The 26,388-nt window shown below is 53.0% G+C and overlaps 1 protein-coding gene, 1 long non-coding RNA gene and 1 other non-coding gene across 6 annotated transcripts; all 3 read left to right on the top strand.

Moving 5' to 3' along the window:
- Positions 1-1,798: 1,798 nt before the first annotated feature.
- On the top strand, positions 1,799-5,643 carry LOC103011238 (uncharacterized). Its single transcript, XR_450617.2, has 4 exons — positions 1,799-1,939; positions 2,681-2,780; positions 4,743-4,919; positions 5,026-5,643. It is a non-coding gene; the product is annotated as an uncharacterized LOC103011238 (long non-coding RNA).
- A 1,520-nt stretch (positions 5,644-7,163) lies between these two features.
- On the top strand, positions 7,164-24,412 carry PHF19 (PHD finger protein 19). 4 transcript variants are annotated; one of them, XR_009008603.1, is made up of 15 exons: positions 7,166-8,129; positions 8,627-8,827; positions 9,343-9,424; positions 11,922-12,017; positions 12,519-12,619; positions 13,286-13,434; positions 15,160-15,255; positions 15,993-16,061; positions 16,263-16,383; positions 18,610-18,677; positions 19,967-20,100; positions 20,742-20,829; positions 21,598-21,683; positions 22,658-22,753; positions 23,924-23,959. XR_009008603.1 is itself a non-coding variant. In XM_007178112.3 (15 exons), the coding sequence occupies exons 1-15, from the start codon at positions 8,079-8,081 to the stop codon at positions 24,264-24,266; spliced, it is 1,806 nt and encodes a 601-aa protein (XP_007178174.1). In that variant the 5' UTR covers positions 7,169-8,078; the 3' UTR covers positions 24,267-24,412. The 4 variants fall into 4 exon arrangements, 2 of the variants coding, with proteins under 2 accessions (XP_057404370.1, XP_007178174.1); XM_007178112.3 differs by having other exon boundaries at positions 7,169-8,129; positions 19,967-20,125; positions 23,924-24,412; XR_009008604.1 differs by lacking the exons at positions 22,658-22,753; positions 23,924-23,959 and having other exon boundaries at positions 7,164-8,129; positions 19,915-20,100; positions 21,598-21,646.
- On the top strand, positions 12,832-12,904 carry TRNAR-UCU (transfer RNA arginine (anticodon UCU)). The gene has a single exon. It is a non-coding gene; the product is annotated as a tRNA-Arg (tRNA).
- Positions 24,413-26,388: the final 1,976 nt, after the last annotated feature.

Here is a 26,388-nt window from a genome sequence, read left to right as displayed (position 1 = left end):
GGTGTGTTAGTTTCTGCTGTATAACAAAGTGAATCAGCTATACATATACATACATACCCATATCTCCTCTCTCTTGTGTCTCCCTCCCACCCTCCCTATCCCACCCCTCTAGGTGGTCACAAAGCATGGAGCTGATCTCCCTGTGCTTTGCTGGCCGTTGGCTTTTGAATACACCGACCTAACTGGGTTCAAACCTCCATTCTACTAGCTGAATCATACAAATGATCATGTGATATCCACTGTCTTCTTTTTTGCTCTCCTCTGATTATTTCTTGAGCAGTTAATAGTTTGTCTCCTTCATGAAATGCCCAGCAAGGGGTTGGCTCCTGGGGACCAGTTCTTGTCTGTTTCCTATCTGCTCAGCTTGGGGCTGGGCGCTCAGCCACCAAGTTGACAGACTCACGGGTTGCTTGATTCTAGAAAAGATGCCTTGTAAATACTGGAATTCACTAATAAAATTCTCCTCTGTATTTTAATATGGGGATAATTTGAAAGATATCTTTACTCTTCCCCAGAAGTATCTGTTGTACAATGGCATAGATTAACAAAAGACACTGTGCCCTTGCTTTGGGCTAGAATTCTATTTACTTATTCAATTTACTTATCTATTTATCTAATTCTATCTTTTATAATCACATTATTTGTATCATACCAATCAAAATCTCTGATTGAATATGATATATGGACCTAATTCATAAAAAAGAAGACAAAATAACTCTCAAATAATAAATGCGATGTTTGGCGGATCAAATCTCTTTTATGGCGGTGCCGCGGCATGTGGAATCTCAGTTCCGCGACCAGGGATAGAACTCGTGCCCCGTGCAGTGGAAGCCTGGAGTCTTAACCACTGCACCGCCAGGGAAGTCTCTCAAATCTTTATATAAGATCCTTTGTGTAGCAAGATTGGGAACTACTCATTTGTTTAAACATTATGCTTTGACCAGCGAGTAAATCTGAAGCCCAGACCGGAGAAGTGATTTATTCAAGGTTACCCAGTGAGGGAGAAACAAAGCTCAGATTAAGTTCATAAAATCAAATACTTTTGTAGTCAGAGGCACTTTAGAGATCATGGGTATTTACTCAGAACCAACCACTCCTTGTCTTGAGCCATTTCTTTTTTTTTTTAATATATATGAAAAAAATTTTAATAGTAATTACAGTAATAAAAATTAAAACACAATGAGAAACAAAAATACAAAGTTTGTACTGGCAAAAAAATAAACTTTCTGACAATCCTGAGTGTTGGTTGATCCCATCTCTTTTTTTTAAAGATTTATTTATTGATTGATTGATTGCTATGTTGGGTCTTCGTTTCTGTGCGAGGGCTTTCTCTAGTTGCGGCAAGCGGGGGCCACTCTTCATCACGGTGCGCGGGCCTCTCACTATCGTGGCCTCTCCCGTTGCGGAGCACAGGCTCCAGACGCGCAGGCTCAGCAGCTGTGGCTCACGGGCCCAGTTGCTCCGCGGCATGTGGGATCTTCCCAGACGAGGGCTCGAACCCGTGTCCCCTGCATTAGCAGGCAGATTCTCAACCACTGCGCCACCAGGGAAGCCCGCATCTCTTAACAGGCTATCACAGTGACCTGTTGACGTGTCTGTCTGCCAACCCTACTGCTGGACCTGGGCTTCTTGATGCCAAAGATTGGGATTTATTTGTCTTTATGGCCCACCTCCCTCTGCCCTGACCCTTATTCCTAGGGGTGCCTGCCCACAGCACATTGCCCTAACCGGCTGCTGAATGTTGCAAGTGTGAATAAAGCCGTACTTTATTTTTAACAGATGGGGAGACCAAATCAGAGAAGAGAAGGGACCCACCCCTGGTTCCGTAGCAAGCTTGCGGGGAGGGTCAACAGGATCTCCTACGTTCCAATGGAGGCGCTCCTGGACTCCCAAAGAGGACAGACACTTGATGTCTCTCGTTTCCCCACAAAAGCCACAGGTAAAGGTGTTTATGGCTTGGCAGCCAACAAAGGCCACAAGCACTTCAACAGGCCACAGTCTGACCCTGTCAACTATTTCTTTTTTTTTTTTAATTTTTAAATGATGTTAACAGTCATCCTTTCTACTATAATTTGAAAGCTCTCAGCACCTCCATGCTGAGGACATTATAGACTGACCCCCAAATTCAGGCAACAAAACACAGGCCCACCTACCGGCCACCTACTTTCACAGATGAAATCTTAATTATTTCCAAATAATTATTGTCTTAATGATTTCCAAAACCTTTATTATAGTCATAATTATTCAAATTTGTGAATAAGCGTTTTCTTCTTTGTAGAGCACTTTCATATATACTAACTGGTCTAGGACTCAAACAAATAGGTCCTCTCGAATTAAGGTACTGTTGCACGTTTAAAACAGGTGAATTTTTTGTATGTGAATTACCTATAGCTCAATAAAGCTGACTTAAAAAGTAAGACAGTGAAAACCACAAGTGACTTTTATTCTCTTCCTTGTGCTTTTCTGTATTTTCCATGGTGTCCTTAATTGAAAGCAAAAATAGAAGAGGGCCGCAGATGGAAGAAGATGGATTTTTGCAAGGTGGGAGACCTTCTCTCGACATTCCTTGGCCTTTGCTGGTCTCCCCTGAGACACAGCTGAGAGTACTCCTCCCTACTTTGCGTGGCCTTGGGGACGTCACTCCGCCTCTCCAAGCTTTTGTTCTCTCCCCTGTGAACAGATCTGATGCCTGCCATGCCCGGTTCACCCCGCCGTGACAAGTCTCAGGGAACAGACATGTTAGGACACTGTGAGGTCTGATGGCCCTGCACATGTGACAGGTTAGTGCTGTGACTAAACCTCCTTTGCTGTAATCTCCCAGCCCCCGCCCCCATCTTTAAAATTACCAAATATTTCAAACGTACAGAGGATAGAGAAAAAGTTTTGGACTTGAGAAGAAGGATCATTGCGAAGAATTACAGACAAGACACCCAGCTTTGTCAAATCTTGACACCTTGCCATATATGCTTCAGATTTTTTTTTCTGAGAAATACAACATTACAGATAAAATTAAATCCCCTGTGTTCCTCTTTCTGATCTCATTCTCATCCCTCCCTTCCCAGAGGTAACTACTATTTTAAACTTAGTGTCTTTGATTTCCTATGCATGTTTTAACACTTTCACTATCTGACTGTATCCCTAAAAATACATATATAGCATAGTTTTGAATTAAAAAAAAAACTTTTGGTATCACACTATTCTACCACTTGATGTTCCCTTTTTCTTTTTTTTTCTAGACTGTATCTATGTTGAGCCTACAGCCTCAGTTTATTTTCCCTCCCAGTATATTATTCCATTGCACAGATAGATCACAGTTTATCTATCTGCACTGCTGTTGATGGACAATTAATCAATTCCTCATTTTTCATAATTATGTGCTGAGTGAGTGAAGTCACTGAATTGTAGACAAGAGCATCTTCAACTTTATTAGATGTTGCCAAACCTCTTCTCCAGAGAAGTTGTACCAATTTACACCTCCATCAAGACTGTACAAGGGTTCCAAGGGTGCCACCTCTTTACCCCCTCCACCTTTCTCCCAACATTGATATAATGCTTACTCCTTGCCAGTCTGGAGGATGTGAAATGGCGTCTCACAGCCCTTTTCATTTGCATCTCTCCCATGACCCGTGAGGTTGAACATCTCTTTACATTTTTGGCCACCTAGGTTTCCTCTTTTATGAATTGCCTGTTGATAGTCTTAACCCATTTTTTAAAAAAATGATTGTTTGTCTGTCTCTGGTTTGTCCATGCTTTCAACCTACTTCTGCCAGATCCCAAAGCAAACTCAGATCATGGCCCTTCTCAGTTCTAAACTCCCCGAGGCTCTCTAGGATACACATAACTTACAACCTTGCTCAGGGGCCCTGATTTGCCGTGGGCTGAAAACCAAGCTCAGCCCAGGACGCTCAGCTCCACCTTCTCCTCCAGCCTTACCGTCTGCACCCTGAACTCCGGTCCAGCAGACACAACTCACTCCGTCCAAGGCCTCCTGCACACACCATGCCCTAGGCCTGGAATGCCTCCCTCCTATCCCCACATTCCCTCTGAATGCCACCTTTTCTATGATAGTTCTCAATTCAAAGTTGGATTTGCCTCTAAATGGTCAGGTGAAACTATACCTTTCTAGTGGCATTTATCATTTCTCCTTTTGTAGTATTTTAACCACTCATCTTGCCCATCACTTTTTCACTGACAAAAACACCCGCCCCTGCATTATGCTATTTTGTCCTCATCTCTGCAATGGCCCTGTGAGATGGGGTAGTACCACTACCCTCTTTGAACAGATAGGGAACGTGGCCTACAGGGGGACTAGTTCACCCAACATCTTACTCTGGCTCAGAGGCAGAGCTGGACTTGAAGCCAGGACTCCTCCAATTCCATGTCCAGCTCGCTGCACCACACCCATCATATTTATATATGTATGTTGTTGCTGCTTGAGCCAACACCTGACTCCCCATGAGACTGTGGGCCCCATAGCTCCCAGTTCTAGTCCTACCCAGGGGGGCACTCAATGAATATATAATTTCTGGACAAAGCACGATAATCACTTACCGCATACCCACTGGCTGCCGGGGGCTGTGCATACATTCACCCTAACCTTCCCAACAACTCTATGAGGAGACTGGGTTTTAAGAGTTGAAGTGCTATGCTCAGGGTCCCACAGCTGGTAATCAGTGGAGTTGGCCTATGAGACCCAGAGGTGAGTGCTTCCAACTGTAATCTCTGCCCTGTGCATCCTACAGGTAGACCCAGCCAGCCAGAGAGATCACACCCCAAGGCCCAGAGGCAGGGGGCCAAGGGTGGGCAACTTGACAGTCAACAGGAAGGACCGGGGGCTGGGGGAGTATGGTCCACCCGCTACACCCATGATGTCCACACTCCACAGCCTCACGGGTGTCTGTGCAGTGTGATGCTAGCAGGTGAGAAGAGGGCTGAGGGATAAGGAGAGGGGTTGGCAAGTATTCTCCAGCCCCCAACCCCCAAAGAGTAAGTCTGGATGGGGACATTTCTGCCCATTCTCCCCAGGGCAAGGACTGGATATGACTGGAGCCACGCCCCTTTCCTCAATCTGCTATTCCTATGACTCTGTATGATGTCTTTCACTGTGTGCCACTTATTTAAATGTTGTGTTTGTGTGTGTGGTATGCATTTGCAATTGTATCTTTGTGTTGTGTTTCCGTGCATTACGTTTGTGTGCAATTTGCTGTTGGTGTACTCTGTTTCTCTTGTGCGCCTGTGTTACTGTGTTCTGGCTCCATGCCTGTTTGTCTACTTTATGTGTATGTTTTGTTGTGTGTCCATGCTGTGTACACGGTGTGTCTCTCCTATGTATCTATGTCCATACTCTGTAATTGCCTCTTTATTGTGTGTTGTGTCGTGTGTATCATGTGTTGTGAATTTGTGTTTGTGCCGTGCGCGTTGTGGATCTGTTTCTGTGTGTGCTCTCTACACCGCAAGTGCAGGATGTTTGTGTGTTTCTGTCGTGCGAATCCCGTTTGGGTTGTTCTAGGTCTGTGTCTACGCAGGGAGTCCGTGTGCGTCTGCACCTCCCGCTGTGTGTCTGTGCCAGCTGACGTCTGTGCCCTGCGCGCAGAGTTGTGTTTCCTCAACAAGTGTGTGCCGGCTCGGAGTGCCGCGCGCGCCTCCTCGTGTGCCCGCGTTGTGCCTGCGCCTCCGCCGGGCGGTCATGCCGGGGCGCAGGCTCCGCGTCCGTGTGCGCTCGCGCCGCTTGTCTGCGTCCGGCGCGCGGTGGCGGCGGAGGATGCGCGCCCGTGGGGGCGGGGGCGGGGGCGGGGGCCGGGGCGCGGCGCGGCGCGGGGGCGGCCCGGGGGCGGGAGCGGGCGAGCCGGCGGGCGGGCGGTGCTGCGGGGCCCCGCGGCCGCGGGCTCCAATGGCGAGGCCGGCGCTGCCCCCGCTAATTACATAAGCGGGACGTCAATAATTCGCGGGAAAACGCGAAAAAGATGGCGCCCCGCGCCCGGGGGGCCCCTTCCTGAGCGCCCCGGCCCCTCCCTCCTCCTCCGCCCCCCCTCCTCCCCGCGGCGCCCCCGCCCCGCCCCGCCCCCGCCGAGACCCCGACCCCGGCCCCACGGGCGGACACTCGGCCGGGCAGCCGCGGGCCGAGCGCAGCCACCTCCGCCGCCGATGCGCCTGGTGGCCAGACTCCAAGTGGGACCGGCGGACACGCAGCCTCGCGGTAAGTTTAGCCCTGCGGGCGGCCGGCCGGGGCCGGGGGACTCCCCGCCACACTCGCCTTTCCCTGCAATCATCCCTCTTTTGGAAATTTCCTGAACTTTGGCGGGTCAAACGCCTCCGGGGGCGTTGGAGCCCTGGGAAGCCGCACGCCTGGGGGGTGGAGAGGGGTGAACGGTGTCCGCGGGGTGGCGGGAGCCCCGCCCGGGTCCCCGAGCCTTTGGGGGGCGTGTGTGACAGGTCGCTAGTCCTGTGCCTAAAATCTTTATTTTTCCTGTTGTGTGTGTGTTGGGGGGGGGTGGCTTGGAGACCGACGGGGGCGTTTGGGATTTTGCTCACGTCCGAAGTCAGGCTGCGGCAGGATTGGGATGGGGGAGGCTTGGCGTCGGAGCGACTAAAGAGAGGAGCGCTTGAACCCGAAGGGGGTACTTCTGCAAGCTTTTTCCCCTCCCAAACACCCTTTTTAAAAAGCCAACGGCCGCCCTGGGAGAGGCCCCTGCGCATGAATCATCCTCGCTTCCTGCCCCCGCCCGGCCCCGCGATCCGGGTGCCGCGGATTTGAACTGGACGCCGACGGGAACCCGCAAACAGGCATTTCTTTGCAGATGGGTTTGAATCAGCCAATCACAGCCCGCGGGGGCCCGCTCCGGGAGGATGGAGGCGCGGTTGGGGGGGCCGCCACCCGAGGGCCCCCGCCCCGCCAGGGGGGTGCGGCGACCGGGCCTGCTCCCAACGGCGCGGCGGGGGAGGAAGTGTCAGTTTGTGAACCTGCCGCGGGCCCGGGCCCCAGGCCCGGCGGGCAGGGACCTTGCAGCGCCCGGGAGCCAGGTGGCAGGGAGAAGGCAGAGATTTGGACTGCACACCCTGCCCGGTGCCTGCGCGGTCTGCCCTGGAGAAAAGAGAGGAATGGGGGGGGGGGGGGAGGGGCGGGGGCGGGGGGGGGGAGGCAAGAGGGGACGTGGCCGCGCCACCATCTGGAGAGTGAAGACCCCAGCAAGGCCCTGCCTGCCCCAGGGCCCTTGACATGCACACACATGTATTCCATTTCATATGCTCACTGACATAAGGCTGTAGACATCAAACACAATCTCACAGGAGTACACACACACTTACAGGGAAAAAGACAGGACTCTCTCCCTGTCTACAGGTAATCATAACACCAGGTGCCCAGCGCCTTGGCAGAGGAGGAGGGGACCAGAGTAGCGGGTGCAGGGAACAGAGGGATGCTGTGTTTTTGGCTTAGTGGAGAGTGTGTGGAGGGGCCTGGAGCCAGGTGAGCCCAGACTGAGGAGGAGGGGGCCGTGGGGGGGCTTTGAATGCCATTGAAGGTACTGGGGAGCCACAGAAGGTTTCTGGGAGAATAAGAAGATGGGAATTGATGGCCCTGAGGAAGAGTCTGGTGGGGAGGCAGGAAACAGGGAGTGGCCTGTTTAGCACTGGGCGCTGGTGGTTCCATTCCGAATCCCAGGTGCCCAGCATAGGTGAGTGGGCACAAGGCTCAGGAAACAGTTATTGAATGAATGAATGGCCCAGGCAAGATGAGGCCTGAACTGAGACCAGGACAGGGGGATGGAAAAGAGGAGTAGGGTGCCAGAAGTCACTGTGCTTGGCTGCTGTGGCAACTCATCGGTTGGAGAAATCTAAGATGCTTGGGGGTCTGGGGACCATAGTAGTACCATTAGCAGGAAGAAATGAAAGCAATGGGAGCGGCACATTTTGTAGGATGGTGAGAGACAGATGTGGAGAGGTTGGCATGGCAATGACTTCACTGCTTGGAGCCGGTTTGCATCTGAGTAAAAGCATAAGTGAGTTTAAATGTCCCAGAATTGGTTTCCATTAAATCATCCCATAATTGAGAACAGAAAAGGAGATTACAGAAGACACAGATGGCCAAGTCTATACCAGTTCACAAGCCACCCAGGAGTTTTCCTCTCCAGGTGAGTTTTCTCTGGCCAGCTCTCAGGGTAGGGGTCAGGGGTCTGAGAACTTCCCGCTGCTCCGCTGGAGAAGGTCCTCCACTTAGAGAACACGGAGTATGTTTGCTTTAGGGATAAAACCTCTGGCTGTGAAGCCAGGGAGTGAGGTTCAGGCCCCCCTGGGCAGGGAGATTTTGCTCCCTGGTTGGTTGAGAGAGCCTTTCTATGTAGAAGGCTGCATGGTATGGGTGGGGAGAGAGCAGGACTTAGAATGAGCTCGCCTGATTATGGACCATGGCTCTGCCTCTGACCCCATAGCCACTTCCCCTTGCCAAACCTCAGTTTCCTGACCAGTAAAATGGGCATAATAATGCCTCCCTCACAGCGTTGTCAGGAGGATCCAGTGAGGTGATAAAAGCATCTGGCACATAGCACAGGTTACATAAATGGTTGTTTCTTTCCTTCCTTCCCCTTCTCCTGAAGTAAGGAGTAAAAACCCCTTTCTCTTTCTCTTCCAGTGTCAGTGGAAGCTGATGGAGAATCGAGGTCTGGACCCAGGGACTCGGGACTCCTATGGTGCCACCAGCCACCTCCCCAACAAGGGGGCCCTGGCAAAAGCCAAGAACAACTTCAAAGACCTGATGTCCAAGCTGACAGAGGGCCAGTATGTGCTGTGCCGGTGGACAGATGGACTGTATTATCTCGGGAAGATCAAGAGGGTAAACCTTTCCTCCCTGGCCCCAGTTCCCAGGCTCAGCATCTCTCTGCTCATCCTCTGGTCTCGGCCTCAGACCAGTGATGGAGGGTGGGAGATTGCTGGGAAATTCCCGCCTTGTCCTTATGCTCCAAAGCTGAAAGTGGAAGGAGGCGGAGCCTGCAAAAGCAGGTGCCATCCTTAGGGTCAACATCTTGAGAGAAGTGCTCTGTGAGCCTACAAAACAGAACAAAATCAGGTTGGAGAGGATCACAAACGATCACCTGGCCTGTTCTGTCCTCGGCGTTCCCGCCAAGTTGCCGTCCCCCAGTCCCTGACTGCACAACTCCAGTGAGTGGGTGTGCACTACCTCCGGAACTGCCATCCTCCTTCCCCTTCTAGCCTGGCTCTCCTTTTTGCAGCACAAGGAGAGGTCTAAACCCTCTGACCTGTGGGGACAGAAATGGGAGAGGAAGACCGTGTTCAAGTGGCTTTTCCCCAGCTACTGTCTCACACTGCCCCTCCCTCTCTCTGCCTCAGGTCAGCAGTTCTAAGCAGAGCTGCCTTGTAACTTTTGAAGATAACTCCAAATACTGGGTCTTGTGGAAGGACATACAGCATGGTGAGTATTCCTGTGATTTCAGGCACCCCGCACCCCCCACCCAACCCCCGATCCTCTCTCCGCCTCTCCCTCCATTTTTTCCTTCTCTCCTTCTGTCTCTAACTTCTGGCATCTGGCCTTGTGTTTGGAGCCCCAGGCGCACCTGAGGTGCTGATCGGATTACCAGCTGTACATTTATGTGGAAACACACTTATGACATCTATCATCCCCTTGAGTACTCCTACCTCATGCGGGAGGCAGGCAGATGGAGAAAGTGGCTCAGGGAGGTGCTGGGAGAGCAGGGTTGGGTCCCAGGCCTGTGTTTGCTTCCTTGCTGCCCAAAGCTCTGGGTCACTCTGGGGCTAGGGAACAGGGAAGGGCCCAGGCAATCAGAATTGTCACCTTTCGGTATAAGCACAGTGTCCCCTATCAGCATGGTAAGAAAACTAGGGAGGCAGCTCTCTCCATGGGGGCAAGACCAAACAAGCGGATATGAACCAGGCAGGGTGATGATGGACTTACCTGGATGGAGCTGGGCCAGCTCTCTCCGTGGGGGAAAGACCAAACAAGCAGATATGAACCAGGCAAGGTGATGATGGACTTACTGGGATGGAGCTGGGCCAGTTTTCAGAGTTGAAAGGGAACTGGGTTGGGTACCATCCCTGCCCTCAGAGAGCTGACACTGTCTTACAGAGATGACAGATTGGGGGCATTCTTGCCACCTTTCTCCCTTGCCATGTACATGACAGACATCACTAATCAATCACAACACTTGTATATTTTCAACATGGAGCTCCAAGCAGCCACTACCAATCAGAGTTACCGTGAGAGAAGAGACTTTTTTTTTGCCATTTATGCTCTAATAGGAGAACCGACATGGCGGTATGTGGGGAAGAGGCAGGTTTTAGGGTCCAGTATTCCTCGAACCAAGATATTCTAGCTCTGCCACTTACTGCTGCATATCTTTGGGTGAGTGACATAACCTCTGTGAGCCTGTTTCTTCATCTGAGAAAAAGGAGACTGAACGTACTGGCCTCACAGTGTGGTTAAATGCTTAGCCCAGTGCTGCTGAGTTACAGGGAGGCTGTTTCTGAAGAATTTGTTACCGTAAGAGATGATTTCAAGAGCCTGCCAAGCAGAGGCCACAGAACCCAGCCAGTTAGTCGAGCTTCCAAATTGCCTTTTTCTCCAAGATGTTGTGGCTAATGCAGGCTGATGCTTCTCCAAGCCCCTCTCACCCTAAAGGTATCATTTAAAAATCCAAAGCAACGAGGGTCTCCTCTCCTGGGCTGCCTTCTTTTTGAAAGCAGAAGGAGCCAGCTGGTGAGGAAAGACAGTCCAAACCATGCATAGAAGTAGCACACCCTGAATAGAAGGCCACTGTGTGCCAGGCACACAGTGTTCACCTGGGGAACCGTGTGGCTCCCCAGCCAGATCACTGCTCCTCACAGGTAGGACAGCAGCCCTCTGGGGTCGCCCAAGATGAGAGCGTAAGGCTGAGCACGCTATAGTTACTGATCCATCACTTCATTAAGCCAGTGAAGACTTAACTGCGACCCACAGTGGGTCCTGCCTTCCTGGGAGCATATTCAGGGATAAGAGGCAAGAGACCATTTATTCAACAAACATGTCTTGAACACGTGTTATGTGCCACACCCCATAAGAGGTCCTGGGGACACAGAGATGAACAGATACCTTTTCTGCCCTTAGAGAACTTTCCGTCTGCTAGGGGAAATGAGACAGAAACACACATCAAAATGTATCTTACTTTATTCACTCAGACCCTTTAGTCATAAGTACATATTTCTTCTTCAACAATGCCAAATTGCAAAGGAAAAAAAAAGATGGAGAGGGAACCTGTAGATTAAAAGCAATTGATCAAACTTAAAATTGTTATGACTTTTTTGAGACAATTGGATATGTGAACACTAACTGAATTTGTTGATATTAAGAACTTATTTTGAATTTTTAGGTGCAATAAAGGCGCAGTAGTTTTTTTTTTTTTTTTTTTAGAGTCCTGAACTTTCAGCGATGTGTACTGAAATATTTAATACAGGAGGTGGGGAAGTGAGTGGGAATATAGTCAAAACAAGATTGGTCGTGAGTTCATGATTGTTGATAAGAACGTGGAGTTTCATTGTAACGTTCTGTTATTATTCCATAATAAAATTTTTTAAAAATTATTTAACATAAAAAACTTTAACAAATCAAGTTAAATTAAGCAGAAGAGGCAGCATGATGTGGTAAAAAGGACAAATAATTTGATGTCAGATAGCTGCGGGTTTGAATCCCCCCCCTCCTACTTACCAGCTGAGCATGGGACTTAACCTCTCCGAGCCTCAATTTCCCCATCTTTAGAATGGGCTAATGGTAATAGGCAGCTCAGACTGGTTGGGGAGATTCAGTGAGTTGGCCTATGGGGCCCAGCACTCAGGAGAGGCTCAGCACCTGGAATGTAATTTTAAAACTGCTCTTTCCTGTGAGCCCGACCTGACCCTAGAGGGCCTCTTTCTTTCAGCTGGTGTTCCAGGAGAGGAACCCAAGTGCAACATCTGCCTGGGGAAGACATCAGGACCACTGAATGAGATCCTCATCTGTGGGAAGTGTGGCCTGGGTGAGTGTGATGAGCAGGGCATGGAGAAGGCCGAGACCTGTGGGTCCCCATTCACCACTGGATCGGGACCTGCATCGCCTCAGACCACTTGCGCCTTAGCTGGCTTCCTGTTTCTTTTGGAGCTCCAGAGTGACAAGGGGCCAGTCTCTGCGAATGAGGGCCTAGGGAGGTGATCCTTGGGGAGAGCTGGGGCTTCTGGAAAGTGAGAGAAGTTATGCACTTTGGAGCCCCCGTGGGTGGAGAGGATGGGTAGGAGAGATGGGGCACAGAGGCTGAAGCCAGACCTTTGGTGCTTCCCGCACTGGGCCAACGCTGGCTCTTAGTGGCCTGCCTGGACACCAGCCTGGCTGCCTGGTGAGCACCACCAGCCAGTCCCCTGGCAGCTGGCAGGCACACAGCTCCTAGGACTGGCCGCAGCCCTCCCCAGCCTGCCGCCTCTGGGCTGACTGGCCTCGGGCCACTGCTTCCTCGTGGGCACTCACCCCCTCTCCTTTGCCATAGGTTACCACCAGCAGTGCCACATCCCCATAGCGGGCAGTGCCGACCGGCCCCTGCTCACACCTTGGTTCTGCCGACGCTGCATCTTTGCGCTGGCTGTGCGGGTGAGCCCTCCATCCTTCCCACCCTGCTTCTCCCCATCCTCCAGTCTGGAAGCCCAGAGACTCCCTGGGCTCGGGCCTCACTCCTGGTCACGGAGCCTGGCTTTGGAGGCAGACAGCGACTGCCACTTAACAAGCTGTATGTCCTTGTGCAGGTTCCTTAGCCTCCCTGAGCCTGTTTCCTTGGCTGTTAAATGCATACAGGTTTGGGGACTTCCCTGGTGGTCCAGTGGTTAAGACTCTGCACTTCTAATGCAGGGGGCGCGGGTTCGATCCCTGGTGGGGGAATTAAGGTGCCACATGCTGTGCGGCCAAAAAAAAAAAAAAATGTACTCTTTAAATGGATACAGGTTTGGTGTCAGGAGTAGGAGGCCCCCAACAAATAGTGCTTTACTATTAAGAAAGAAAATCCATGTAAGCGCCCACTCTCAATATGTGTTGGTTATTATTGTTACTTTTATTGTTGTGCTTATTACTATTAATATTATTGAAAATGCAGCTCCTTGGGGATAGAGAGGGGATGGATCTGGGACTGATGAGAAGAGGCTTTGTGCGTTTCTGACTACACTGGAGTATCTTGTTCCACCTGGTCGGCACTAGCCTTGATAGGGAGCCACGTGTGGCCCAACCGGGACCCCCGCGGGTAACTCGGCCCTCATCTTCCCGCAGAAAGGCGGCGCGCTGAAGAAGGGCGCCATCGCCAGGACCCTGCAGGCTGTGAAGATGGTGCTGTCCTACCAGCCCGAGGAGCTGGAGTGGGACTCGCCCCACCGCACCAACCAGCAGCAATGCTACTGCTACTGCGGCGGGCCGGGAGAGTAAGGCCGCGGGGGCGGAGCGAGGCGGGGCCTCCCCGAGGGGCGGGGCGCGGGGCGGGGCCCCAGGGAAGCGGGGTAGGCGCGGCCGGCTGGGGGAGCCGGACCCCCAGGGAAGAGCCCGTAGCCTCCCTCAGGCCTCGGGGATGGCACCTGAGCGCGCGCGGGGCTCGAGAGCACAGGACTAGCGCTCTCCGCAGGGGGGTGCGGGGGAGTGGAGGTGTTTTCTTTGGGCACCGTGGAAAAGAAGGCAGTATTGAAGAGTGGTTACCAGACTGGCCCCCAGTGTCCAAATTTTCCCAGCCCCTTAGAGCTGTGCTACCCCTGAGCCTCAGTTCTCATCGTAGTTTTCCCGCGACATGGTGGTTGTGAGCGGTGGGTGAATTAGGTCATTCAGGTAAAGGCTCACACAGTGCCTGGCACTTGGTAAGCGCTTTAACAAGTGTGAGCTGTTACTGTTGGTGCATGGACGTTGAGATAAACCTTTCCGTTGCCAGAGTCAGTGAGACAGGCTGCTGATGAGATAGGAAGGTCCTTTTCCCTGGAGGTGTGCAAGCAGGGCTTGGGGGGACTACCTTGGGGACGCTGTGGAGGGGGTTCTTACCCTGACTATATGTAGGATGGGAGTCTTTGATTGATTCTTCCTTGTGGCCTGGGCCTCCATGCAGCCATGGCTGATTGAGCCTGTTCCCTTGGGCTGACGGCACCAACACTGTGGGAGGAACCACAGAAGTGAGAGGTGGAACCTCTGCCCTCAGGAAACAGCCTACCCGACACCCTGAAGTCCTGAGTCTCATCCCCAAGTTCTGCTGACAAGCACTAGGGGTCTGGAGGCCGTGCTTACGACCTAGCTGGGTGATTTGGGCAAATCACTTGAAGTACTTCATCTCTCAAGTGGGATTAATAACCTTGGCCCCATCATCCTTCCGTGGGTGTTGAGGCCTTTGGGATAACAGATGGAGAAATGCTTATAGAGACCTTTGCAGCATTGAGGTGGTGGTTCTCAATGCTTACTGGGTAGAGTTGCTCGGGTGATTGTCAGAAGTGTGTCTCCCAGGGGCTACCCCAAAGATTGAGTAGGCCTGGAACGGGTCAAGGAATCTTCTGCATTTTAACCTGGACCCCGGGTGATTCTGATGCAGGTGGTCCAAGGACCACACCTGACAAGGTGTGAACAAAGCACTGACTGTTAATTAAGAAAACACCTTTTTGGTTTTCATTCTTATTCAATGAGTAGTTGTTGAATGGTTGTGATAGGGTAGATACATTACCAGGTGAGGGGCTTATAGGAGCCTTTATTCTCCCATGAAGTCTCCAGGGCAAACCTTTCCCCATCAGTAGTGTTTGGGAAGCAGTGTGTGAGGCACAGACCAGAGACGGGGGCTCCAGTGTGGCACAAAGAGCATGGGCTTTGAAGTCAGGGAGGCTAGGACTTGAGTCACCATCCACCACTTGCCTCCTGAGTGACCTTGAACAAGCTATTTAACCTCTGACTCACCTGTAAAATGTGGACAGCAGCCCGTGTTTGACCAGATGGTGAGATCAAATGATATAGCTTATGCCCTGCTGCCAGGCAGGGCTTCCCCTGGCACAGCCCAGTGCTCAGTAACTGTGAGTTCTCTTCCCTTTCCCCCGCTGGAGGGCGAGTTTGTGTTGGGAAAGGTTGCTGAGGCTGATCCCTGGCTGGGAGTGTGGGCCTGGCTGACCCTGGCTCCTCTGGCTCTCCAGATGGTACCTGCGGATGCTGCAGTGTTACCGGTGCAGGCAGTGGTTCCACGAGGCCTGCACCCAGTGTCTCAATGAGCCCATGATGTTCGGAGACCGGTAGGTGCTAATCTGGTCTGGCTCAGCCTTGGGGGTGAGGTGGGGGGATGGGGGCAGCAGCTGCAGCAACTCCTTCAGGTTGCCTGCCAGGCCCTAGACCCCCAGTGGGGGGCTGGGACAGTGTGTCCCTGTCTACAGAGGCAGCTCAGGGTGAGGAGGCCTTCCCAATAGAGGGACACGCTGGGCCACATCCCCAGTCGCAGCCCCACCTTCCCTAAGCCCCAGATGCTTCAAGTGTCTGGGGAAGGGGGAGAGACACAGGCCCTGCCCCAGCCCTGACCAGGGCTGTTGGAGGAGGCATGGGGGAAATGGATGACTTGATCTGGCTTCTAACCAAGGGGGCTAAGCTAGTGGAAGGCTTATGTGTGTCAAACAGGATACTGTGTGTGTCTCGATGTCTCACGTGGTTTGTGATTGAGTGTGTGTGTGTGTGTGTGTGTGTGTGTGTGTGTGTCAGGCAGAGGGGAAGAGGGTGGTCCCTGCAGCCCAGCCTAGTTCAGCTCACTCTGAACTCAGCCACACTCCAGGGCAGTGATATTTGGGAAAGGGTTTGAGGTACAGGTTAGAAGGGGTAGGGGAGTAGTTCTTGGTCCCTGTTCTGCCCCATCTTTATCCCCTCCTCAGAGGGAATGAGGGCAGTGCTGACTGTGGGAAAGCAGGCGGGGGGTGAGGGTGCTGGACCAGGGTGGGGTGTCAGAGCCGCTCCTACCACAGGCCCCCTTTTCAACCACCCACAGGTTCTACCTGTTTTTCTGCTCCGTGTGCAACCAGGGCCCAGAGTACATCGAGAGGTTGCCCCTGCGATGGTGAGAGGGTGGGGCTTGGCCCAGGCCCACTCCTGTCCCTTCCCAGTTTCTCCCTTCCCTCCTCCCTCCGGGAACAATTCCATTTCCAGCCACCAGGTCCCAGCCTTGCCCCTGCCCTTCAGCCTGGACCCAGGATGCTCCAGCCCTGGCTGGACAGGCTGCCACCTCACTCTGGGCCCGCCTCCTTGCACCCTTGCCCAGGGTCGATGTGGTTCACCTGGCCCTCTACAACCTGGGGGTGCAGAGCAAGAAGAAGTACTTTGACTTTGAGGAGATTCTGGCCTTTGTCAACCACCACTGGGAGCTCCTGCAGCTTGGCAAGGTATGCAAGACCATGGGACATCAGAATGGCGAGAATCCGTTCCACAGTGGGGTTGCCTAAGTCCAGAGAGGTGAGAGGTTTGCCCAGGGTCACACAGCGCCACACCAGGATCTGGGTCTCTGAGCACAATTCTTCAGGAACAGTGGCTGTCCGTGAGGGCTGCTGAGTGGGGACAAAGACCCAGAGCCTTTGAGCCATTGCATCTCTGAGTCCAGGCATCTGAGCCTGTTCCCTGCGAGGAGCTTCCTAACCCAGGCTTTGGTAGTGGGTGGGTTAGGGCCTCACCAGCTCAGCTGTAGGGAGCTGGGGGTCGAGTCTGGCTGGAGGAGATCTCCCTACAGAGATGTGTGACCCACCCCAGATTACCTGGCTAGGATGGAAAGTGAAGTGGGCCTGCCCTCTGCCGGTCGTACTCTGAATAGCAGAAGAGATCACCAGGGGTCTGGGAGCTGGGATTCACGGAGTGAAGTCACAAACCAGAGACTTTCAGCATGTCAGAGGTGGAGAGCTGAGCCAGGGCTTCCCCAACCACTTCCACGGCAGGGCCATGCGCCCTTTAATGACACCCTCTGAATCCTCTCCACCACATCCAGAGTGAGGCATCTTCTCTGCTGACTGCCCCAAATCCTTGAGTGAAATAGGGCTTTTTTTAAAAAGTAACCTTTATGCTCGGCAGTTCTTCATATAGTAATATCTTCATTTACAGTGTTTGATAATTTATAAAAGGCATACATATTATAAAGCCCTAAAAGATAGGTAAAGCTGGTATTTTTTTAATAATTTTTTCCCTGATTTATTTTAAAAAATCGTACATATTCCTAGTAGAAAATTTTCAAAGTGTAAGAAAGTATACTTAAAAGAAAACCATCCACACTCCTGCATCTCACCACTCAGAAACATCCACTGCTAACACACATAGGTGCACATAGTTCAATCCTCTCATTTACGTCTATTTTTCTTTTTATATGGCTTAGATTATACAGTATTTACAATTTTTAATTGAAGTATAGTTGATTTACAATATTCTGTTAGTTTGAGGCATACAGCAAAGTGATTCAGTCATATATATATATATATGTGTGTATGTGTGTGTATATATATATATGTACACACACATACACACATATATATATTTTATCCAGATTATTTTCCATTATAGGTTATTACAAGGTATTGGATATAGTGCCCTGTGCTATACAGTAAATCCTTGTTGTTTATCTATTTTATGTATAGTAGTGTGTATCTGTTAATCCCATACTCCCCTAATTTATCCCTTCCCCCTCCTTTTCCTCTTTGGTAACCATAAATTTGTGGGAATGTAAATTGGTGCAGCCACTATAGAAAACAGAATGAAAGTTCCTTAGAAAACTAAAAATAGAGCTACCATATGATCCAGTAACCCCACTCCTGGGCATATATTCAGAAAAGATGAAAACTCTAATTCGAAAAGACACCTGCACCCCAGTGGTCATAGCACTATTTACAATAGCCAAGACATGGAAACAACCCAATTTCCCATCAATAGATGATTGGTTTAAGAAGATGTGGTGTATATATACAATGGAGTATTACTCAGCCATAAAAAGAATGAAATATTACCATTTGCAGCAACATGGATGGACCTAGAGAATATTATACTAAGTGAAGTAGGTCAGACAAATATTATGTCACTTGTATGTAGAATCTAAAAAATAATACAAATGAATCTGTATACAAAACAAAGAGACAGTATATACAATTTTAAGTCATTTTTTTCAGTTTACATTGTATCATAAATACTTTTCCATGTTATGAAAGAGTTTTTAATCAACATTTTTCATGGCTGCATGGTTTCCACCATAGTTTACTTACTTGTTTCCTTCCTGTTGGGCATGTAGTTTCTTTCCCATCATTAGGAAAATGATGCGGTGAACTTTTTTGTACATAAAGCTTCATTTGTGTGTCATGTCTGTATGATAGGTTCCATGGAGCAGCATTACTGGGTCAAGGGCATGGACATTTTTAAAGCTCTTGATACATTTAGGACAGGAGTTATTCCCCTCATTTACAGATGGGGACGTGAGCTCAGAGGTGAAAAGACTTGTCTGAGATCATGGAACAAGTCAGTGGTCCTCACCTGGAGGACTCAGAGCATCAGGAGATTGAGGGGAGGGTGGGGACAGGGGATGAGGCCTTCTCAGATGCCATGTGCCAGGTCTGACTGTCCTCTGCCCTGCCCCCCGGTAGCTCACCAGCACCCCCGTGACGGACCGAGGACCGCATCTCCTCAACGCTCTGAACAGTTATAAAAGCCGGTGCGTGCAGGGAAGGGAGGGAGTGCTGTGGGCCCCTTGACAGGTTGGATTTCAGTTAAAGCGTCTTCCTACCTCATAACCTTTGTACAAGCTATGCTCCCACCTGGGTCTCCCTCCACTTCTCTTTAACTATATGAATATTACCCGTCCTTCAAGATCAGGGAGCACCCACTTCCTTTGGGATGCCTCCCCTGACCACTCCAGCAGCCAGACACATTTTGATACTGGACTCAGCTCCATAGGGGGCTGCAACCCCTGCTCTCTGAGGTCTCCCCTGCACTAGCCATCTATGGTTCTGGGCCAGGCACTGAAGCACGGATTCATCACCTGTCCCCAGCCCATGTCTGCCCATCCACTCTACTGAGTTCTTCTCAGAACACACAGCTGGCATGCCCCTTGCTACCACCACGGAGAATGTCCAAGCTCCTTAGCATGGCATTCGAGGCCTCTTATGATCAGACCCTGCCCATACCTTCTGCCACGGACCCTTTGCTTTATTTATTCTGGGCGCCAGCCATTCTGAACCCTTTGCTTTCCTACTCAGTGCTTTTGCTCACACTCTTTCGTCACCTAGGATGCTCTTCAATGCCTTTCATTCATTTGTTCCATCAATGACTATTTATTGAACTGCTCTGTGTCAGCCCTGTGTAGGTACTGAGGACACCGTGAATAAGACACGGTCCCTGCTTTTGTGAAACCTCCCCAGACATCTCTAGACAGAATTATCCACTCTCTCTTTCATCTTGTCACGGTTTGGGGCCCAGACACAGCCCTCTACTTGAGTACATGGGGCCTCCTGACCTCTCTGTAGACAGTCTCCTGAGGGTAGGACTGTGGTTAAGTCACCTCTGCAGCCTCATGGCAGCTCAGCCAGTGATGAAAGGGTGAGGGAAGTGCCTGGAGGTGCTTTCAGTCTCCTTGGGGAGAGCAGAGAACAGAGTGGTGTGGAATCCAGTGTTTTGACCATAGCATTCCACGGGGAGCTGGAGGAGGGCTTCCTGTAGGCAGAGGCCTTGGGGCTGGTTGAGGCAGAGAAGAAAAGGGAGAGGAGCAGCAAGAACCACACACAAGACAAGGAAGGACAGGGAGGAGCCACCAGCTACATTCTCGGCCGCCACCTGGAGCCCCTGATCCCACAGGCTTTGAGGAATCAGTGTCTCCACGGGCCACTCTGGATTTTAGCTCTGGGTCCTGGGAGGCAGAGAGGGAGGTGTTAACACTTGACTCTCCTCCCCAGGAGGATGGACGGACAGGCTCCAGAGCTTTCTCCTCTCCCTGCCCACCCCCAGGTTCCTCTGCGGCAAGGAGATCAAGAAGAAGAAGTGCATCTTCCGCCTGCGCATCCGCGTCCCGCCCAACCCCCCCGGGAAGCTGCTGCCCGACAAGGGCCTGGTGCCCACTGAGAACGGCGCCTCTGAGCTGCGTAAGAGAGGAAAGAGCAAGCCTGGGTCAGTGCCTGGGGCCCCGGGGCCGGGGCCGCAGCCGACCTCGGGTCCTCTGCTCCCGGCTCCAGCTGCAGCCCCCTCCGATGGGCTGTGTGGTGGCATCCAAGTGATCAAGGCAGGCCTCCAGCCAGTTAGTCCCAGCTGGAGGCACCCTGAACCGGCCAGTCAGTGGCTGAGCCGGGACCTCATCCCACGTCCCCGCTCCTTCAGCCACAGCCCCTTGTGGCCTTGCTTGGAGGGAAAGCCAGATCACGGGACCCAGTCTTGCTGGCTTAGGGCTGAGGCAGAGAGGTCAAGGGGCAGTCAGTGTGTAAGGGGTCCCTAGCGCTCCCGGCTGAGCCCAGCGCCCTCTTCCTGGCATCGGGGGGTGGGGGGCAGAGCACCTGGATGCCCGAGGCAGGAGAGGCACCTCCTCTCCTGCCTGCCCACTATACCCCACCACCCTCGCACACCTGCTGCCCCAGAGGACACCCCCCCTCCCCAGGTCTCCTTGTAAAGGAGAGCCTGTGCCCACTCCCACGCTGTGACCCCACCCCTGCCCAGCCACTCCTCTCTCGGGGCCACCCTCTGGGCCTTCAGGCTCTGACTGGGCCACCCTTTCCCTTTTCTGTCTCCACAGTTTGTTGCCTCATGAATTCCAGCAGCAGAAAAGGCGAGTTTATAGAAGAAAAAGATCAAAGTTTTTGCTGGAAGATGCTATCCCCAGTGTTAGTTTCTCGTTTTCTCACTCTCCACTTTCACACTCAGGGTCAGCACATACTAGGGATTCCTGTGCAGAAAACTAAGTCCCCCAGGCTCAGGGGACTCTCCCACGTCCCCGAAAGGATCCTTTTACAGCTGGTTAAACAAGGAAGGGCCAGGCACTGCAAGACTCCTCCTTTATCTCCCCAAGTTCTCCCAAGAACCCAGAGTGGGGCTGGGCAAGGGCAGCTAATATCCTTGCCTCCACTGTCCAGGTGGGGGAACTGAGGGCCCAGGAGGGCAGTGACCCTCCTGAGGTCACACCTCAGGCAGTGGCAGAGCCCAGCCCAGAGCCAGGGCTCCAGACCATTCTTGGCTTCTTCAGTAGCCCTGCATCCTCACTGAAGCCCTTGCTGTGGGCAGTAACATTAGACGTTGTCTCCCCTGGACCATTTATAAGGCACCTTCACAACCGTCATTCCATTCTGCCGCGCCCCCTGACACCTCTAAGAGTGAATGAAGCTCAGAAGGGGTTACTAGGCACCTTTTGCAGTTGAGGTAACTCAAGCCCAGAGATGGGACAGTCAGACAACTGGCCAGAGACAGAGCCAGGACTAGAACTGACATGACCCGGCTCCCTGGTCAGGACAGGAAAAAAGAGGAAGTGACAAGCGTGACCCTCAGAAGGCCAGCTGGCCCCGCGCAGCCTGTGCGGCCCTCAGCGGGGAGGAGGGCGCTGTGGAAGGTGGAAGTGATGCTTTCCGGCTGACCGCCCCTCCTTCCTGTGTCCACAGAGTGACTTTACCTCGGCCTGGAGCACCAACCACCACCTGGCCAGTATATTTGACTTCACGCTGGATGAGATACAGAGTTTAAAAAGGTAACAGTGAGGGACCCGACAGAGAGGTCTGCTCTGGAGACTGGGATGGAACCAAGCAGGGAGACCACCATTCCTCCAGCCCTGGAAGATGTGAAGCAGAGAGGGGAAGCTCCCTGGGGGTCACTGAGTTAAAGGGTCCGCATTGCAGAAGGCTGCCTGAAAGGTCTGTCTGCATTAGGGCTTTCAGCCTAACACCCACGCCGTAAGCCTGCAGGGCTCCCGGGGACAGCTCCGCAGGGCAGCGCTCGAGGCCTGCCGAGCCCAGCCCTCCCTACCTCTCCCACTTCTCCTTGCCTCACGCCTGATACCAGACTTGCTGCGATCACCCCACATTCACGTTCCTCCAGGGAGCCTTCCCTAGCCCTCCCCAGGCTGTGGCGGATGCTCCTTGTGTATTCCCACAGAGCCTCGTGCTTGGTACACCCAAGGGGAGGGGCTGCATCCACCGTTTTATTTCCAGAACTATTAAAGGCCGTTCCGTGCTTTCCTGTAGGCATGGAGGAAGGAGCAAGGGCTTCAGTCAGTCAGGCCTGGGCTCCAGCCCCTCCTTAGCAGTCGCCAGCTGTGTGACTTTAGCAAAAGTCTTTAACCTCTCTGAACCTCCTCACCTGGTCCTGCGTGGTTGTTAGGAGACTCCAAATCCTGTGCACGAAAGCACTCCCGGCCTGTAAGGTGCTGCACGAGCGCCTGGGCTCATGTTTGTTATCATCTCTAATGACTGTCACAGTGCTGATGTCAATGCCAGGGGAGGGCGGTCAGGGAAGGCTTTTGTGACTCCTTGGACTTTGAAGGCTGGATGGGTAGGAAACGTTCAGGAGAGAGGAGGTGCCACTGCAGCTGTGGTGGCGGGAAGCTCAGTGGGAAGGTGGCTTCGGCTGGGACGAAGGATGCATGTGAGAGGGACAAGGAGATGACTGGGAGGTCCCAAGGGGCGCTGAGGATCAGCGGCTGGCTCACCCTCTCCTCCCTCTTAGTGCCAGCTCAGGCCAGACCTTCTTCTCTGACGTGGACTCCACCGACGCTGCCAGCACCTCCGGCTCCGCTTCCACCAGCCTTTCCTACGACTCCAGGTTAGCCTCCCAGCACGATGGATTCAAGTTCCGTCGCTCCCCCCAGAACCCCCAACCCCATTTGTGATGTGTGGCTCACTCTGTGCATCTGAGTCTCAGGACCTGGCCGCCTTTAGGTGTGTGAGGGTCTGGGACCATCCGGTTCTGAGCTGTGGGCATTCGGGCTGCTCCTCTTAGCCTGCTACAGGTTATGTGACACCTCTTGCTGGGCAGTTTCAGATCCAGGGTTCTTCCATTCTGGGGTTCTTGGCCTCTGTTTGCCATGATTTTGCAATGTCTGTGCCTCTGACCGCAGGGTCCCCTGACCCTGGTTCTTGGCTGTCTGAACCTGGTGTCTGTCTTGTGGGTCTTTAAGGAAAAGAGCCTGGTAGAGGGGAAATGGCATCCTGCAAAGTGTAAGGACTAGGAGAGGGGACAGAAATCCCTGGAGGCCTAGCTAAGGGTACAGCCTGCTTGGCAATAGCTGGTCCTCAGCAGCAAGGGGAGGGTGGTGCTGCAAAGCACACAGACAACTTTTTAACTGAGGCTCTTTTAACTGTATTTAGGATACTTGAGGCCCTTGCAAAACGTAGAATTTAAAGTATCGATGTAATGCCCATTGAAGCGTGTCTTGTCTCCAGACATCTTTCTCTGCTGTTGCCTCTGTACTTTATTTCTTCGGTTCTCACTAGCTCTTTGGGTCTTGGTTTGTTTCGAAGTACCTGTGAATGTGTACCTCTTCTTTTGTGTGTGTTTCTTTCCCCCCCTCCGCCTTTCTGTCCCTGTGGAGGGGAGAGGGGAGGAGAGGGGATACATGTCTGTCTACCCGTCCCTACCCCCGTGTGACGCCTCCAGCTACAGTGAGTGCAGGTGACGGACTAGGCAGAGTAAGCAGGGCCTCTGCACTGCATGGCTGTGGGAAACGCAGAGGACGGTGCTCCTGGACTCAGGCCACACTGAGCTCCTCAACGTAAGAAACACGGTTTTAGAGCTGGACACGCCTAGGTGTGCATCCGGGCTCTGCCACTCCCCGGCTGGCGGCTTCTCCTCTGGAGCCTCCTCAGGGCTGTTGTAGGGATCCAGGGGGATCATCGGTGCCCAGGGCCTGGTGCCCGGCGTGCTCAGGGACAGGGACTTGGTGGGATAATCCCGTTTCATTCCCGTTGTCCTCCTCCTCCCCTTCCGGTGCAGACGGACAGTGGGCAGCCGCAAGAGGAAGCTGGCAGCCAAAGCGTACATGCCACTGCGGGCAAAGCGGCGGGCGGCCGAGCTGGGTGGACGCTGCCCCTCCGACAGCAGCGCGGAGGGGGCCTCAGGCCCCGAGCGGCCCGACGAGGGCATCGACAGCCACACGTTCGAGAGCATCAGTGAAGATGACTCGTCCTTGTCCCACCTCAAGTCATCCATCACCAACTACTTTGGCGCAGCCGGGCGGTTAGCCTGTGGGGAGAAGTACCAGGTGCTGGCTCGGAGGGTCACGCCCGAGGGCAAGGTTCAGTACCTGGTGGAGTGGGAAGGGACTACCCCTTACTGACCAGCCCCCACAGGATGCCAGCAGTCCTGGAAGCCAAAGGGGAGACAGCGGAAGCCACAGGCTCCCCAGTTCTCTCCAGGCTGGGGTGGGGGAGGGAAGCAAGACGGAGCTGCAAGTGCCTGGCCAGAGCCCTGCCTGCCTGCCTGCCAGGGCTGTGCCTCCGCTGTGCCCGTTCTGCTCTCCGGCCTCCTCAGGCTCACCACCTCTTTGCCTGTGTCTCTGAGGTCCCGCTGGCTACTTCTCAGTGTCTCCACACACTCCCTCAAACTGTTTACCTGTTCCTCTGAATTAGTGTCCTGCTGGCTCTGTGGCCTGTTCCTGAGGCCCGAGTCTTTGTCCCCAGTGCGTCCCTTTACCTTTCCTTCCCCTTTTGGGTGTGTGTGTTTACACACCCAACCCTCCACTGGACATCCTTACACCTGACCCATCCCAGGGACCACATAATGAGAACAGAAACCTTTGAGAAAGACTGGGTGAAGGTGGGTAAGAGGATGCCTTGAGGAGCCCTTCCCTCTCACTTTCCTGCCTCTCCTTCTGCCCTTGGGAAGAGGTGGTGAGGGTGGGAGAGAGAATGCCTCTGCAAAGCCTGTGTGGCAGAGGCCCTGGGACTCTCAGGATCTGAGGCGTGAGGAGGCTGGGTCTCTGCCTCCGAAGGCACCAGCACCAGAGCCCAGTTATTACGGCCCAGAGTGCAGGCTGCAGGCGTCAGCTTCTGAGACCCGTGTTCCCTCCCATGGCCACATCCCTCTCTCTGTTACCATGGAGCTGGGCCTGGCCTTGCAAACCTGAGGCTGGAGGAAGGGAAGCCATGTCCTGCTACACCTCAGACTGTCTCCTCTGCCTCCCACCCCCAGACTCACCCCCCACACATAAGCTTCCATCTGCGTGTGTGCTTTCACCTCCAGGCACACACACGGGCCCCGGCCTCCAGGTGTACACACACCACACACACACACAGCCACACATTCCTGCGGGTGCCAGCGAGGCTCCTGCCCTTGGCTTTTCTTGGCCCTCTGCTGGGGGCCACGTGCTGCAACGCAATGTGAACGTCCAGCACCTGCCCGTGAACCAGCTGTGACCCCAGAGGGAGGCACGGGGGACTTATACCCTCTGCCTTATCCCCTGCCCCGTTCTGAAATTGACAATCACTTGTGGGGCAGGCTGGGATTTTTTTAAAGGGCCTGAGTCATTAAGTCCCCTCAAAGGGAAGCCTTTGTCAGTGGGAGTATAGAGTTCTTAGAACCAACATTAAAACTCAGACCCACCTGGAGGGAGACCAAAAATGGGAGGGGGAGGAGACCCCTCATTTTTGCTGCTTCCAGAGGTATTAGAAACTGACTCACTTGATTGGAAAGAAGTGCCTTGACTGGGGCGAGGGCTGTACCAGATGGGGACCATCCTTGCCAGCTGCTGCCGTGGCCTCCAGCTCGGCTGGGTTTTGGAGGCTGCTGGCGGCAAGGTGAAGGGGGATGAACAATGAGCTGAGAGCAGCGGGCCTGGAGCTGGTTTTTCCATTAGGCTGACCCCCTCCCCATCTGTGGGCATTCAGGGGGGTCCCTGAGAGTTCAGATGCCCCTTGCCTCAAACCTCAACCCCAACAGTGCCTTTCAACTGGGACCTCACCTCCTGTACACAGCCCACCCACCTCCTTCTGCTTCCCAGCATGGTCCAGGCAGGAACAAGCTGGTTCGGCCCAGTTCTCTCCCTTCTCAGCTCCACAGCTGCTGCCACTGAAGCCCCCAACTGGGGCCAGGTGGAAGGGGAGCTGAGAAGGCAGCCCCCAGCTGCCTGAAGTATGGGGCCAGATCTAACCGGGGGCCTCCTGCCTCGCTCCAGAGAACACAGCAGCCTCCCAGGCCTGCCTTCCAGGCTTCTGAGAAAGTGCAGGATGAACACAGCCTGTCAGTGTACCTGCACCTCCTCTACTCAAGCTCCAGAGGCTCTGGCCTTGAAGAGGAGGAAGGAGGGAGACAGTGTCTTCCTCACCTGGAGGTCAGTGTGAAGGCCTGGCAAGGTCACACCGACTCCACACCCCAGCATTTCATTCATACCTGAAAATAGCTGCATTACTGCCAACTGACCTTATCATAACCCTGTGCACCTTCGAAAAGATTTATGGTTT

Source organism: Balaenoptera acutorostrata, chromosome 6 (assembly GCF_949987535.1).
Source record: "Balaenoptera acutorostrata chromosome 6, mBalAcu1.1, whole genome shotgun sequence".
Lineage (NCBI taxonomy): Eukaryota > Metazoa > Chordata > Mammalia > Artiodactyla > Balaenopteridae > Balaenoptera > Balaenoptera acutorostrata.
The sequence above is the reverse complement of the archived record's forward strand: the minus strand, read 5'-3'. Positions and strand labels throughout refer to the sequence as shown.

What these genes read in the sequence shown, in the direction of transcription:
- PHF19 (XM_007178112.3), top strand. Translation starts at nt 8,079, where the DNA reads ATGGCCAAGTCTATACCAGTTCACAAGCCACCCAGGAGTTTTCCTCTC. An exon ending in TCTTTGCGCTGGCTGTGCGG is followed by an intron (nt 12,620 to 13,285) that starts GTGAGCCCTCCA and finishes ATCTTCCCGCAG; the next exon opens with AAAGGCGGCGCGCTGAAGAA. An exon ending in AGCCTTTCCTACGACTCCAG is followed by an intron (nt 22,754 to 23,923) that starts GTTAGCCTCCCA and finishes CTTCCGGTGCAG; the next exon opens with ACGGACAGTGGGCAGCCGCA.